This window comes from Excalfactoria chinensis, unplaced genomic scaffold (assembly GCF_039878825.1).
Source record: "Excalfactoria chinensis isolate bCotChi1 unplaced genomic scaffold, bCotChi1.hap2 Scaffold_82, whole genome shotgun sequence".
Lineage (NCBI taxonomy): Eukaryota > Metazoa > Chordata > Aves > Galliformes > Phasianidae > Excalfactoria > Excalfactoria chinensis.
The window spans coordinates 260,609-273,229 of NW_027315715.1; the positions used below are offsets into that span (position 1 = coordinate 260,609).

A 12,621-nucleotide genomic window follows, 5' to 3' on the forward strand; every position below is an offset into this window, starting at 1 on the left:
TTATTTTTATTTTTATTTTTCCAGGTAGATCTGTGAAATTTCCACAAGGAAAGATAAGATGCAGAGGGTCAACACGTCAACAGTATCTGAGTTTATTCTTGTAGGCCTTTCTGATGCTCCCGAGGTGCGTTTTCTTCTCTTTGTGCTACTTCTGGGTATCTATTTGGCCACCATGGCAGGCAACATCACAGTCCTCATTGCCATTAGGACAGATGCTCACCTTCACAACCCCATGTACTTCTTCCTTGGCAACTTATCCTTACTGGATATCATATGTCCCACCATCACTGTGCCGAAGATGTTGCAGGCCTTGCTGTTGGGGAACAAGGTGATTTCATTCACTGGTTGCATGCTCCAGCTCTTCCTCCTCATTGATGTTGTAGGCACCGAGATTTTTCTCTTGGCTGTGATGGCATACGACCGTTACGTTGCCATATGCCACCCACTGCGGTACATGAGCATTGTGAGTATGAAGCTGTGTGCTCACCTCACCATTGGCACTTGGGTAATTGGATTTTTTAATTCCCTGTTACACACCTCTCTGATTTTTACACTCTCTTTCTGCGACTCTAACAAGGTTGACCAGTATTACTGTGACATACCCCCTGTTCTGGCACTCTCCTGCTCACCCACTGCCAGCCGGGAGTTGGTGACTCTCACAGTTGCTGGGATCCTCGGAAGCAGCGCCTTTGCAGTCACTCTCATCTCATATATCCACATCCTCTTTGCTGTCCTGTGCATGAACTCTGCTGAGAGCAGCCACAAAGCTTTTTCCACGTGCAGCGCTCACTTGACAGTGGTAAGCCTTTTCTATGGGACCACCATCTGCACGTACGTACGGCCTTCCTCCACCTACTCACCTCACCAGGACAGGATAGTTTCCATGCTATACGGGATCCTCACTCCCCTGCTAAACCCCATAATTTACTGTCTGCGGAACAAGGAAGTCCAAGGTGCCCTGGGGAGAGTGGTCAGCCAGGTGAGAACTGCTTTGAAGAAACGAGAGCATCTCTCCCCTGGAGTCCAACCATTAGGGTAGGCACTGCTGGTTTGGACTTCTCTTGTCTTGCGTTAATCATCCAGAAATTAGGCACAGGAATAGAAACCCCTGCTCTGCGCTTTACCTTCCCAGGTAAAAGGGAGAGGTGTGCACCTCCAGAAAGCCAGCAGTGGCACAACTTGGGTCGCCATCAAAGGGGGAGGGAACCTCCGTTGGTCATCTTCCTCCACTGAGCACAGAGCAAGCTTGGATCTGAACCTTGATCTTAGACACAGGTGTTGAACATTCCTCTTGCAGTAAATGTCACTGGAGGTGTCCTTACAGATGCACAGGCCTCTGTGTTAAAGCAGCTTATAGGACCAGTTCTTCTTACTGACAGTATCGCTCCTGTGAAAAAGAACACAAGCACATCCTCTGTGGGAGTCTGACTAGAGGGAAAGCTCCTGCGCCTTCATGTGAGTTCACCAGTCTGGGTGTTCCTGACTGACATGTTGAGAATCCAGCTGCAGTGCCAACAAGCACATCTGGCCACAGTGTGCGCCACGTTTCTCAGTCTGCCAGGCTCTGATTCAGCTCCCACATTTGTGGGATATCAGACATGCTGGTGCTGGTTTGTTAGAAGGAATACTGGAAAATGCTATACAGTAGTTGGGGTGACAGGGGGGCTTTCTAGTCCTGCTTTTTCTGTCACCTGCTGCTGAATAGCTGATGTGTTTTTGTTGTTTGCATATGGCTCCTTACTAAAAAGCAAATATCAAATATGTTCTCAGTGGTCTTTTCTGTGATTCATGAACCTCCCTGGGAACAACTTGAGGCCATTCCCTCTATGCCTATCACTAATTATGTGGGAGAAGAGGCCAGTGCCCACCTTGCCACATACTCCCTTCAGGTTGTTATAGAGAGTGATAAGGTCTCCCACGAGCCACCCCTTTTCCAGTCTAATCAACCCGTTTCCTTAGCTGCTCCTCATAAGATTTGTGCTCCAGACCCCTCACCCGCTTTGTTGTCCTTCTCTGAACACGCTCCAGAGCCACAATGTCTTTTTTATAGTGAAGAGCCTAAAACTGAACACAGTACTCAAGGTGTGGCCTCACCAGTGCCAAGCACAGGGGAATCATCTTCTCCATAGCCCAGTTGACTACACAGTTTCTGATACAAGCCAGAATGCCATTGGTCTTCGTGGCCACACCGCTGGCTCACATTCAGCTGAGTATCAACCAACACCCCCAGTCCTTTTCTTTCATGCAATCTTCCACCCATTCTGCCCCAGGCCTGCAGCGCTGCCTGGGGTTGTTGTCGCCAAATGGCAGGACTCAGCATTTGGGCTTATTGAATTGGCTTCCCATTGGCTTCTGCCCAGCAATCCATATCCCTGTGCAGGATGTTCCAACCCCCAGGCAGACCAACGCTTTCTCACAGTTTGCTGCCATCTGCAAACTCACTGAGGGTGCACTCAGTCCCCTCATCCAGGTCATGAAGAAAGGTACTACACAGGACAGGCTCCAACACCAACCCCTGAGGAACACTGATGAAAATAGTAAAGAGAAGTGGCCCCAGCACTGAAACCTGGGGAATATCAGTCCTGAATGGCCTCCAGCTGGGATAACTCCATTCACCACGGGTCTTTGGTCACAGCCACCCACCCAGGTTTTCACCAGAGAAGCACACACACATCCAAGCCACAGGCAGACAGTTTCTCCAGGTGAACACTGTGGGGAACAGTGTCAAAAGCTTTATTAAAGTTTAGAGGCCAACAGCAACAGCTTTCCCCTCAACCACCAAGTTGGCCACCTTGTCACAATCAGATATCAGGTTAGTAAAGCAGGACTCGCCTTTCATAATCTCATGTTGACTGGTCCCAGTCACTTGGTTGTCCCCTACATGCTGTGCTACTACACTCAGAATTATCTGCTCTATAACCTTCTTGGCAACGAGGTCAGGCTGACAGGCCTATACTGGATCCTTCACCTGACCCTACTTGTTGATGGACATCACATTTGTTAGTCAACTGGGACCTCTCCTTTTTGCCAGGACTGCTGATAAATGGTGAAAAGCATCTTGGCGAGCACATCTACCATCTCCCTCACTACTATTGGGTGGATCTCAGCTTGGGATCTGAGACCTGTGTGTGTCTAGCTGGTGTAGGTGGTCACTAACCATTTCTTCTTAGATAATGAGGGCTTCATTCTGCTCCCAATCTCTGCCTTCCAGCTCAGGGGGCTGGGCACCACGGGATAAACTGGCCATACTACTACAGACTGAGGCAAAGAAGGCAGCAAGTACCTCAACCTTTCCCGCTTCCTTTGTCACTCTTTCCCCTCACATCAAAAAAAAAAGGATGGAGATTCTCCTTAGTCTTTTTGTTGCTGACTTACTTATAAAAGAACTTTTTATTGTAAGCTCCAGCTGGCCTTTGATCCTTCTGACTTCCTCCCTGTGCAGCCTCATGGCATCTTTGTAGTCCTCCTGAGGGGCTTTCCCCTTCATCCAAAGGTCACTGTCATCCAAAATTCATGAAGAAAATTCTAAGTCCAATACAGTGTTAGAAAACATCATTTCTTTATTCCTCTGACACAGAGTGGGCAACTTGAAAAGCAAACACACCTTCTCAGAGTTAAGGTTCTGCATTTGAGCAGTTCAGACGTAGATACATGGGCACACATATTCATTCTTTTCCAAGAACTCATTCAGTCATGGGGTTATCCCAGGATATAAGTCTGTGACGGGGGGGCACAATATCAGCCCACCTCCTCCTCATGCCAAGCCTTCTGGAGAAGCTGCCTCTCCTCTCCAAGAACACAAACTGCCCCAAAGGGAGGTAACAGGGAACCAGAACCTGAACTCTTTGATGGGCACTGCTCTGCATGAAGTTGTGATGTGGGATACTGACAACAGAAATCACAAAACCACAACGCATTCATATATGCTAATGTCCTTCTGGGCACGCTCAGTTGCATCTAAGGTGGTTGTACATTCGCTTAATCCCCATTTTTCCATCCTCAGTCTCATCACAGAGGCTTTTGACTGACCCTCAGCTGTTATTCCTCAATTTGGTGGATTTCCATTGCTTGGGATGCAACAACAAGCAACTTTCCACCGTGGTGAACTCTAATCCAAAACAATATATGAGAAATCTGAGGAAGAAGTCCTTGCACCTGGTGGGCACAAAGATAAAAGCGGACTATTATGACTCCAGTGTGTCTTGTGAAGCAGAATTGGTGAGAAAAACAAGGCCGTTCACACATCAAGCTATCCTGAAATGGAAGTTTCAGAACTAGCACTCATTGATTCCTTTTGCTAAACAAAGATGTTGGTCCTTAAATTCATATACTGACCCCTATTTGCTAAGCTAACCAGTCTGTATCAGTGTGACAACAGATCCATAAGTGGATTCATGAGGGGTAGAAAGAAACCAACATACACACACACAAAAAGAACAGAACAAACAAAAATAACCTATCAACAAAACAAAACAAAAAAAACACACCCAAAACACACCTCAAAAATACCCCGAATAAGGCAAGATAAATATATGCAAAATAAGCATGACTTGGGCTAATGAAAATATTGGGTATCCTTGCTCATAGCAGGTATGAAGAATTTATCAATGACTCATTTGGAGCACTAATTGCTTCAGTCCCTACAGACAAAGGTATTTTCAGATCTGTTTGGAGCACATATATTTGCTGGCTCTAGTTGTGCCTGCAGGCATTCACAGGTGGGACACAACTGCAGCAGCAGGCGTCTTCACACTGCGGAAGTAATTAGGTTAGCATGTGTTTTTCTTTGTCATGGGAGATGTCCAGGCGAGGAGCTATGCCCGTAGCTGGTGCTTGTTGCAGCTGTACGCTGTGTCAGGAACAATGGCATTATACTGATGGCATCGTAGGAGTACTGTGATAGCGATAGTGATAGTGATAGTGATAGTGATAGTGATAGTGATAGTGATAGTGATAGTGATAGTGATAGTGATAGTGATAGTGATAGACATAGCAACAGTGAGAGTGACAGCGGTAGCACTGAATTGCTTGTAAACATTTAAGAATATCTATTTATTTGGAGCAGAAGCCCAAACCATGGTCGCCATGGAACATGGTGCCACAGACTTTTGGCAGCATTGTGAAGGGTGCTTTAGTGTTTGCACACATGGGCAGCACAGCAGGTGAGGCAGGATGGCTTTTGCTCATTTCCGGTGGCTCCTGCTGGCCACGCTTTGTACGGTAATATTACCTGCACGTTTTGGTTCATGTCCTTCTTGTCCTTAGCCTGAAGCTGAACCCACACAGGTGTCTGAGGTGCCTACTGGGATGATGTCCTTTGCAAAAGGAATCAATGAGTGCTAGTTATGAAACTTTCAACATAGCTTGGTGTGTGAACAGCCTTGTTTTTCGCGCCAATTCTGCTTCACAAGACACACTGGAGTCATAATAGTTCGCTTTTATTTTTGTGCCCACCAGGTGCAAGGACTTCTTCCTCAGATTTCTCATATATTGTTTTTGATTACAGTGCACCAAGGTGGAAAGTTGCTCGTTGTTGCATCCCAAGCAATGGAAATCCACCAAACTGGGGAAAAACAGCCGAGGGTCAGCCAAAAGCCTCTGTGATGAGGCTGAGGATGGAAAAATGGGGATTAAGTAAATGAACATACAACCTCACAGATGCAACTGAGCATGCTCAGAAGGACATTGGCATAGATAAATAATTCATTGGAAAAGAATGAATATGTATGCCCATGTACTGGTTATGGATGTCTGAACAGTTCAAATGAAGAGTATGAACTTTGAGAGAGCACGCTTGCTTGTCAAGCGTCAAGGGAATAAAGGAATAACACTCTGTGACAGCACATTGGAGTTAAGAGAGTTTTATTCCCAGATTTTGGACGATGGAACATCAACACCTTATTTATTTATTTATTTATTTATTGCATTTAGGGGCATCTCTGATTTGATCAACTTTTGTACGAGAGCAGATATTTGTCTCATTTCAGTGCTGTACAGGATTGATTTCCATCAGTCAGATGCCTCTAGCCCTGTCTTGGTGCACCTTTGTGCTTTTCTCTGATGTGTCACCCAGCTTTGTTTTTCCTGAGAGAAATAACACAATGCTCACATTCCTCATTTCCAAGCTCTGCTTCATGGGTTCTGTTTATTCCTACGTAATGCTTTCACCTTTGCACATGAGTTATGCTTCTCCCAGCCAGTAGAAATAATAGTAATGTTCTGCTAAAAGGTAAACTTGTGTGGAATTTATCTCCAGAGCTTACTGTGTCTTGTCTTGTAGTCAGCTGGGATTTCAGAGATGTTTCAGGTAGCCCACTCTGCAGGCAGTTAAAATCTTCTAGGCTGGTTCGTTGCTAATGAATTACAGACAGCCCAGAAAGTGGAGTTTTTATCTCCAGGGCTTATATCTGTAAAGGCTGTGCGGAGGGAGAATGTCTGCTCCTCGAAGGTATTGGTCAGGGCTCTTTACCTTTGTCCTATCCCTACAGACCCCGCTAAAGAGTCTGGCCTCTTCCTTCTTACAGCCCCCCTTTAGATATTGAAAGGACACTCTCAGGTCACCCTTCTCTTCTCCAGGCTGCACAGCCCCAGCTCTCAGCCTGTCCACACAGCAGAGGTGTTTCATTCCTGGGTTCCTATTTATGGCCCTCCTCTGGACGCACTCTAACAGCCCCATGTCTCTCCTGCTCTGAGGACTCCACATCTGAACACAGTGCTGCTGGGGAAGCCTTGCCAGCACAGAGCAGAAGGGCAGATCCCCTCCCTCTCTCTGCTGAGACAAGTTCACCCACCTTGTTACCAAGGGAAGCCTGCTGGAGGCCATGCCCCCAAGCTGCTGAGTTGAAAAAGCACTGGGAACACGCTGTCAGAGGTATGATTTGAGCTTTGAGTGGTCCTGCATGGAACCAGGAGTGGCAGTTAATGATCCTCATTAACTGTTCAGGTTCAGGTTATGCTATGATTTCATGATTCTACAGACTTGCAGGATGTCTGTCACTTGTTCTCGGGACTGCTGTTGGGTTACATGGGCATTCTGGTGGTGCTGATGAGCTACATAGGAATTTTGGCCCTAGTGCAGGCAGAGCTGATGGCAGGAGTCACTGCCCAGCCAGGTGTGCGCGACCCATCCCAGCTGAGCAGGGATACCAACGTAAGCCGCAGGGCCATTGGCTTAGCCTGCAGTGATCTCACGCTGCTGGAGGATGTTCAAGCCTTGTCTCTGTGTCTCTGCTGCATCCAGAGCTCAAGATGGAAGAGCAGAACCTCTGTGGGTGTTGTGTTTTAATCCAGGAGGTGCCTGAGTAGCACACGCTCATCTGCTCACTCCCCACTCTTCCTAGTGATCACTGATCAAGAGAGGGTGTCACTGGCCAACAGGGGGCTTCATTGGTCATCGGGAGATTGGAGGTGTCCATGGGAGGGGATGTGCAGAACTTGTTCTGGGTGATGGGGCACTGATGCAAGAGGACTAAAGCAGATCCAAAGGAGGGACAAGTGGCTGCAGTAAGAGAGGGCGTAAAAGGAGGGTGATGTAGTCACACTGTGTCCAGGCATAGGTCGATCAAAGTGTAACAGGTTTGGGAGGAATTGTATGGAGGAGCTAAGAGAGAGCAGAGGGAGGATATTGGGGCTGCTTGGCCCAAATAGCTCCCAAAGAGCCCAAAGAGCTCCCTCCTTTAGGACTTTAGAGCAGATGATGAGAGAGGGTGGGGAAGCCCACAAGGGTGCATGAAACGGTGTGCATGGCATGGAGCTGGGGAAGCTTCCTAGCACTTTGAGGTGACCACTGGCAGGCAGGGAGAGATCCAGGCAGTCCGTGCTGAGCATGAGAACAAGGACACAGACACACAGTGTGTAGCTTTGCTGAGGGATTTATTGATCATCAGAGGGTGTCATTGATCATCATGGTCTTCATTAGTCATCAGAGGGCAACGCTGGTCATCAGAGGGCAGCAATGGTCATCAGAGGATGTCAGAGAGCATCATCGGCAAGGAGGAGCCTTGTCCCTGCAGGGTTTGTCCCCAAGGACTTAGGGCAAGAGGACTGACAGCAGCCAAGAGCCAAGAGAGCCCTGAGGATGTGGGTCCCCAGGGGACAGAAGCCACAGGCCCTTTCCCACCTGCATGGTGACTCTGGGCCATCCATAGAGCACCCTGAGCCTGCCCCCTCCAGATCAGTTCCTCTGCACAGCCCCATAGAGCACAAGGGAAGGGCTGGAGGTGACAGTGCCCGGATTTCCCTGGAAGAGGCCATGGAGAGTCCCCTCCATACCATCAATTCCCAGCCCCTGATTCCTGGTCCTCAGGGCTCCAGATACACCCAGGGTCCACCAAGTGCTCTGTGGTGTTGTAGGCATCCCTGTGCTGCTCACCTAGACATGTAGATCTAAGGCCGCGCGTTTCACACGTGGGGGATTCTCATTTGTCTGGCTGAGCAGTTTCTGGGGAAAAAGGGGCTGTTAGTGACACACCAAGGGTATCGAGAGAATGGAACACAATGGGGGCAATAAGACACACTGGGGCACCCTGAAGGTGCAGGGACCCATTGTGGGCACTAGAACATCATGGCCAAGGCATGGTCCTGTAGCCAGCTCAGCCCCAACTGCCCCCATTGCCTCCTTCCCCTGCCCATTGCCCTCACACATCTGGAGGGAGCCCAACAGCAGCCTTGGGGCTGCAGGGGTGTCCACAAGCCCCAGGGGAACTGAGAACAGCAAGAAATCCCAGCCCCACCCTCACCCCAGGGTCACCCAACTCACCAATCCAGGAATGACAACATTAACATCTCGTGGCGGTTGCTGTGGAAGAAGAGCCGTGGGGCAGCCATGAGGGAATTTGAATCTGGGGGATCACAGGGTGACCCCATCCAAGCTGCCTGGTTGGTCCCAGGGAAGCCCCCACCCCCATGGCTGCCAAGGTCTGTGTGCGCCTCTGCCCATGGATCAGGATTGGGCATAGCAAGAGGGTAGGGGCTTGAGGGGCCCAAAGGAGGGGAATAGCTCTGCCAAAAGAGCTGGGGGGACCAAACAGAGAGGAACAGGGATCTCAAAGAGGGGACAATCAGGGAAAATGAAACAAGGGGATTGTGGACCTAAAGAGGTGAGAATCGGGTTGCCAAAGAAAGGAGATCTGTTGGTGCCAAAAGGATGGGATATGGGGACCCAAAGAGAGGGCATTAGGAACCGCCAAGAGAAGGGATTTGGAGAACCCAGAGTATAGATGAGTAGGGTGCAAATGGAAGAAATTTGGATGTGCCAAATAGAGGGGTGGCCTCTGCCAGGCAGGGACAGACCCCACCTGCTCCTGCAGAGTTCCCTGCAGGGCCACTCTTGGGCACAATCAGTGTGGTTGCCCAAGCACTCACCAGAACAGCTTCCGAGGGAGGCAATTGCAGAACTGGCTGTGGGGAGAGGAGTAGGACAGATCATGAGAGAGATGCTCGCATCGGGGACCACCAAGGCAAATCACCTCCAGCCCCAGCCCACATTCCCCACGGATGCTTCACCTGAGCTTCCACTGTGCAGCACAGGGCAGCGAGGAGCATCACGAGGCTGAGCACAGCTGCCTTCATCTTCCTCTGGAAAGAAGGAAACAGGAGGAAGCAGGGACCAGAGGAAGAACACTGAGTGCTGGGATCACGATGGCACTGAGCCCAAAGCCCTCAGGTCCCAGTGCTCAGCACACACGTCCTTTCTGACCCCCAGGGCCACCCAGAGATGATGCTGTCCCCATGTCAAGGCATTGTCCAAGGACTCATCCCTGAGTTCTGTCCGTTCCTGTGAGGCTGCAAGGTGTGAGGCTGAACATTTGGGCAACTGTGACACAGCATTTGTGGACAATGGGAGGTGTGAGGGCAATAGGGACATGGGTAGAGAGGAAATTACGGAGACATTTGGAAGGCAAGGGGTCCCAGGGATATGGGGACATGAAGATACGGGAACATCATGGGGACATGAGTGTATCACGGCAGTACGGAGACATAATGGAGCACTGGTAGCCTGGTCTGGTGGTTGGTGACCCTGCACTAAGCAAGGGGATTGAAACTAGATGATCATTGTGGTCCTTTCAACCCAGGCCATTCTATAATTCTGTGTGGGCTGTGGGGACAGTTGGGTGACGGGGACACTTAGACACAGGGAGGTTGGCAGTGTTCACTCAGTGCCTTTGTTGTCAAGCAAGAGCTCAGGAGTGAATAACAGAACTTGGCTATGGCTGATGTGTTCCCTCCTCATTTATTGCTGCAAAAGACAAAGACCAAAACTTATAGAATCATGGAATCTCAAAATCCTGGATTACCTGAACCATGGAATGACAGACTCATAGAATCAGTGAGTGGTGGAATCACAGAACCATGAAATCACAACACCATAGAACTATGGAATCTTGGCATCATTAGGGTGGGACAAGACCACTTAAGTCACGTCAAGAGATGTGTCATATATTTTCTGCTGTTTTTACATAACCAAGAGCAGAAGTCCCCATGTTACATCTAGAAATATGCATTGCATGTCTGAGATGGCAGTAGTGCTGCTTCTGTCCATGAGGACAGTTTGTCATTAGGACACACAGGCACGGAATCCAAGGCTGGGGGTGAAAATTGGCTGAAGGTACCTGATTAGGTTCTGAAGTCACTGGGCTGTGTGGTTGAGCTCCAGCAGAACAAAGGTGTCCTACGGGTTTTGTTCCTGTGATGACCCAACCTCCTGTCATGGCTTCAAAGAAAGTGAGTCTTGTTTTATCTGCATGAAAGGAAAGAAAGAATAGAGAGATGATAAATGGCTTACAACTGCAAACAACTCAAGGATTCTACAAGGAAGCATGATATGCCAATTTGAAGTGCTTCATCTGGCAGAACAGCCAGCTGGTCACAGCTTTCACGGGGCATTTCCCATAAACAGGAGAGCTGCTGTGGGTCATCTCTGAGAAGAACACGTGAATGTTTACTTTGGAAACTGCCCAGAGAGCAGCCAGCTGGAAGAGCTTCCTTTGGACTGCTTCTGCTCTGCGTAGTATTTGTCAGAGCTGATCAGTGCTGCCTCATTCACTGCACTTAAATGTAATGTGAAATTGCCCCTACTCTGGGGTTCTTTTGGGAAGAACCAACCAATTGCTCGTATCGCCATCACTGAGGAATCTTGGCTGAGGTGCGGTACAGACTGTCTTTGAGATCAATGCAAAGCAGGTGGATGACACTTGATAGCAATTTCACGTGAAAAGTTCTTATTAGGAAAACCCCTTGGTTGTATTGATGACATCTAAAAAGAAATACTCAGGCTTTTGTAACAGTCAGACACTGAACGAGTGAAATGTGACGTGGTCTGAGTTCTCAGGCTTCTCAGCCAACAGCCTCCCCTGCAGCGATCTCTCCATCATGGCATCATTTAGGTTAGAAATGACCTCTCAGGTCATCCAACTGTTAACTCAGATATGATCAGCTTCAAAAGTAATACCCCCTCTTTTGTTATCTAGGCCATAAGATCAGAGGCGGATGTTGGAGATGTGTCTGTAGAGTTGAACCCTTCCATCAACATCCCATTATGTGTTGCAGCCGTGTGACAGATGTCAGCAGAGGGGCAGTCTGACAGAATGACTTTTGACATGGAAGTGCACATGAAGGAAAGTTGTGCCATAGAATTCTCACAAGCAGGAAAAGGTTGCACTTGTTGACATTCAACAGTGCTTGCTGAATGCTACTGGAGACCAAAGAGTGGATGTGAACAGACTGAGGCAGTGGCGGGTGTGTTTCAGCAGTGGTAATGGTGGGTCACCTTGGCTGGTGCGGATGCTTATGAGCAGGGCATGTAGGCTCCTCTTCCCACCCCTCAGTCTCTCACCTGCGTTCTTCAGGCTTCTCCTAACCTCCTGTGTAAGTCATCTCATTAGTACAGCTTACTACCTACCAGGTTATGCTCCAGAATGGCTCCTGTAGAACCTATCAGAGCTTTGTGCACAATTTCTGTTCCACAGACCATCCTGCAGGCAGTGACCACCTCTGAGTACGAAGTGGAAGAAGCCCTGAAGGAAGCTTAGAAACGTCTGACATTATAACCCACATCCAAGAACTTGTCCTGTGCAGGGTCTCACAGGGAATGAGCAAGAGGGGACCTGAATACCAACGTGCAAACCAGCTGCTGCTGATGGCCTCTCAGAGGCACTGGCAGATGTGAGCCAGAAAGCACAGACCCCAGCCAGGAGCCCAGGGATGGCCTGTCAGCTGTTACAGGCTGAAGCCACTGCAGAGTTTGATGAACAGCTGTGTGCTTCCTGCTGGACTGTGGGTTTCCGAGAACATCCGACCCCGACAGTTCCAGAAATGTCTCACAAGAAGGAGGACAGACAGAATCACTGCATGTCCTTTATTATGTTAAGGTTCACAGGGAGCCTGGTTCATTATGTACAGCATTTCTGGGCTAAACTACAAAGGTACAAGCTGATTAGGAATTGATTTGAGTAATGATATTTTTAAGAAAACCATTACAATATTAAAAATAAATAAATAAATAAATAAGAATTACACATCTAAAGTGGCACAAAACTAACAATAAAAGAGAGCTTGATTCAGTAAAAAGCTGCATTACAAGGCATGAATTCGAAAAGATGGGCAGTTCACTGCTAATGAAAC

At 48.5% G+C, this 12,621-nt stretch overlaps 1 protein-coding gene across 1 annotated transcript; it reads left to right on the top strand.

The window, feature by feature from the left end:
* The first annotated feature begins 58 nt into the window (after positions 1-58).
* Positions 59-12,029, top strand: LOC140265279 (olfactory receptor 5V1-like). The gene is made up of 2 exons (XM_072361190.1): positions 59-979; positions 11,967-12,029. The coding sequence occupies exons 1-2, from the start codon at positions 59-61 to the stop codon at positions 12,027-12,029; spliced, it is 984 nt and encodes a 327-aa protein (XP_072217291.1).
* The last annotated feature ends 592 nt before the right edge of the window (positions 12,030-12,621 follow it).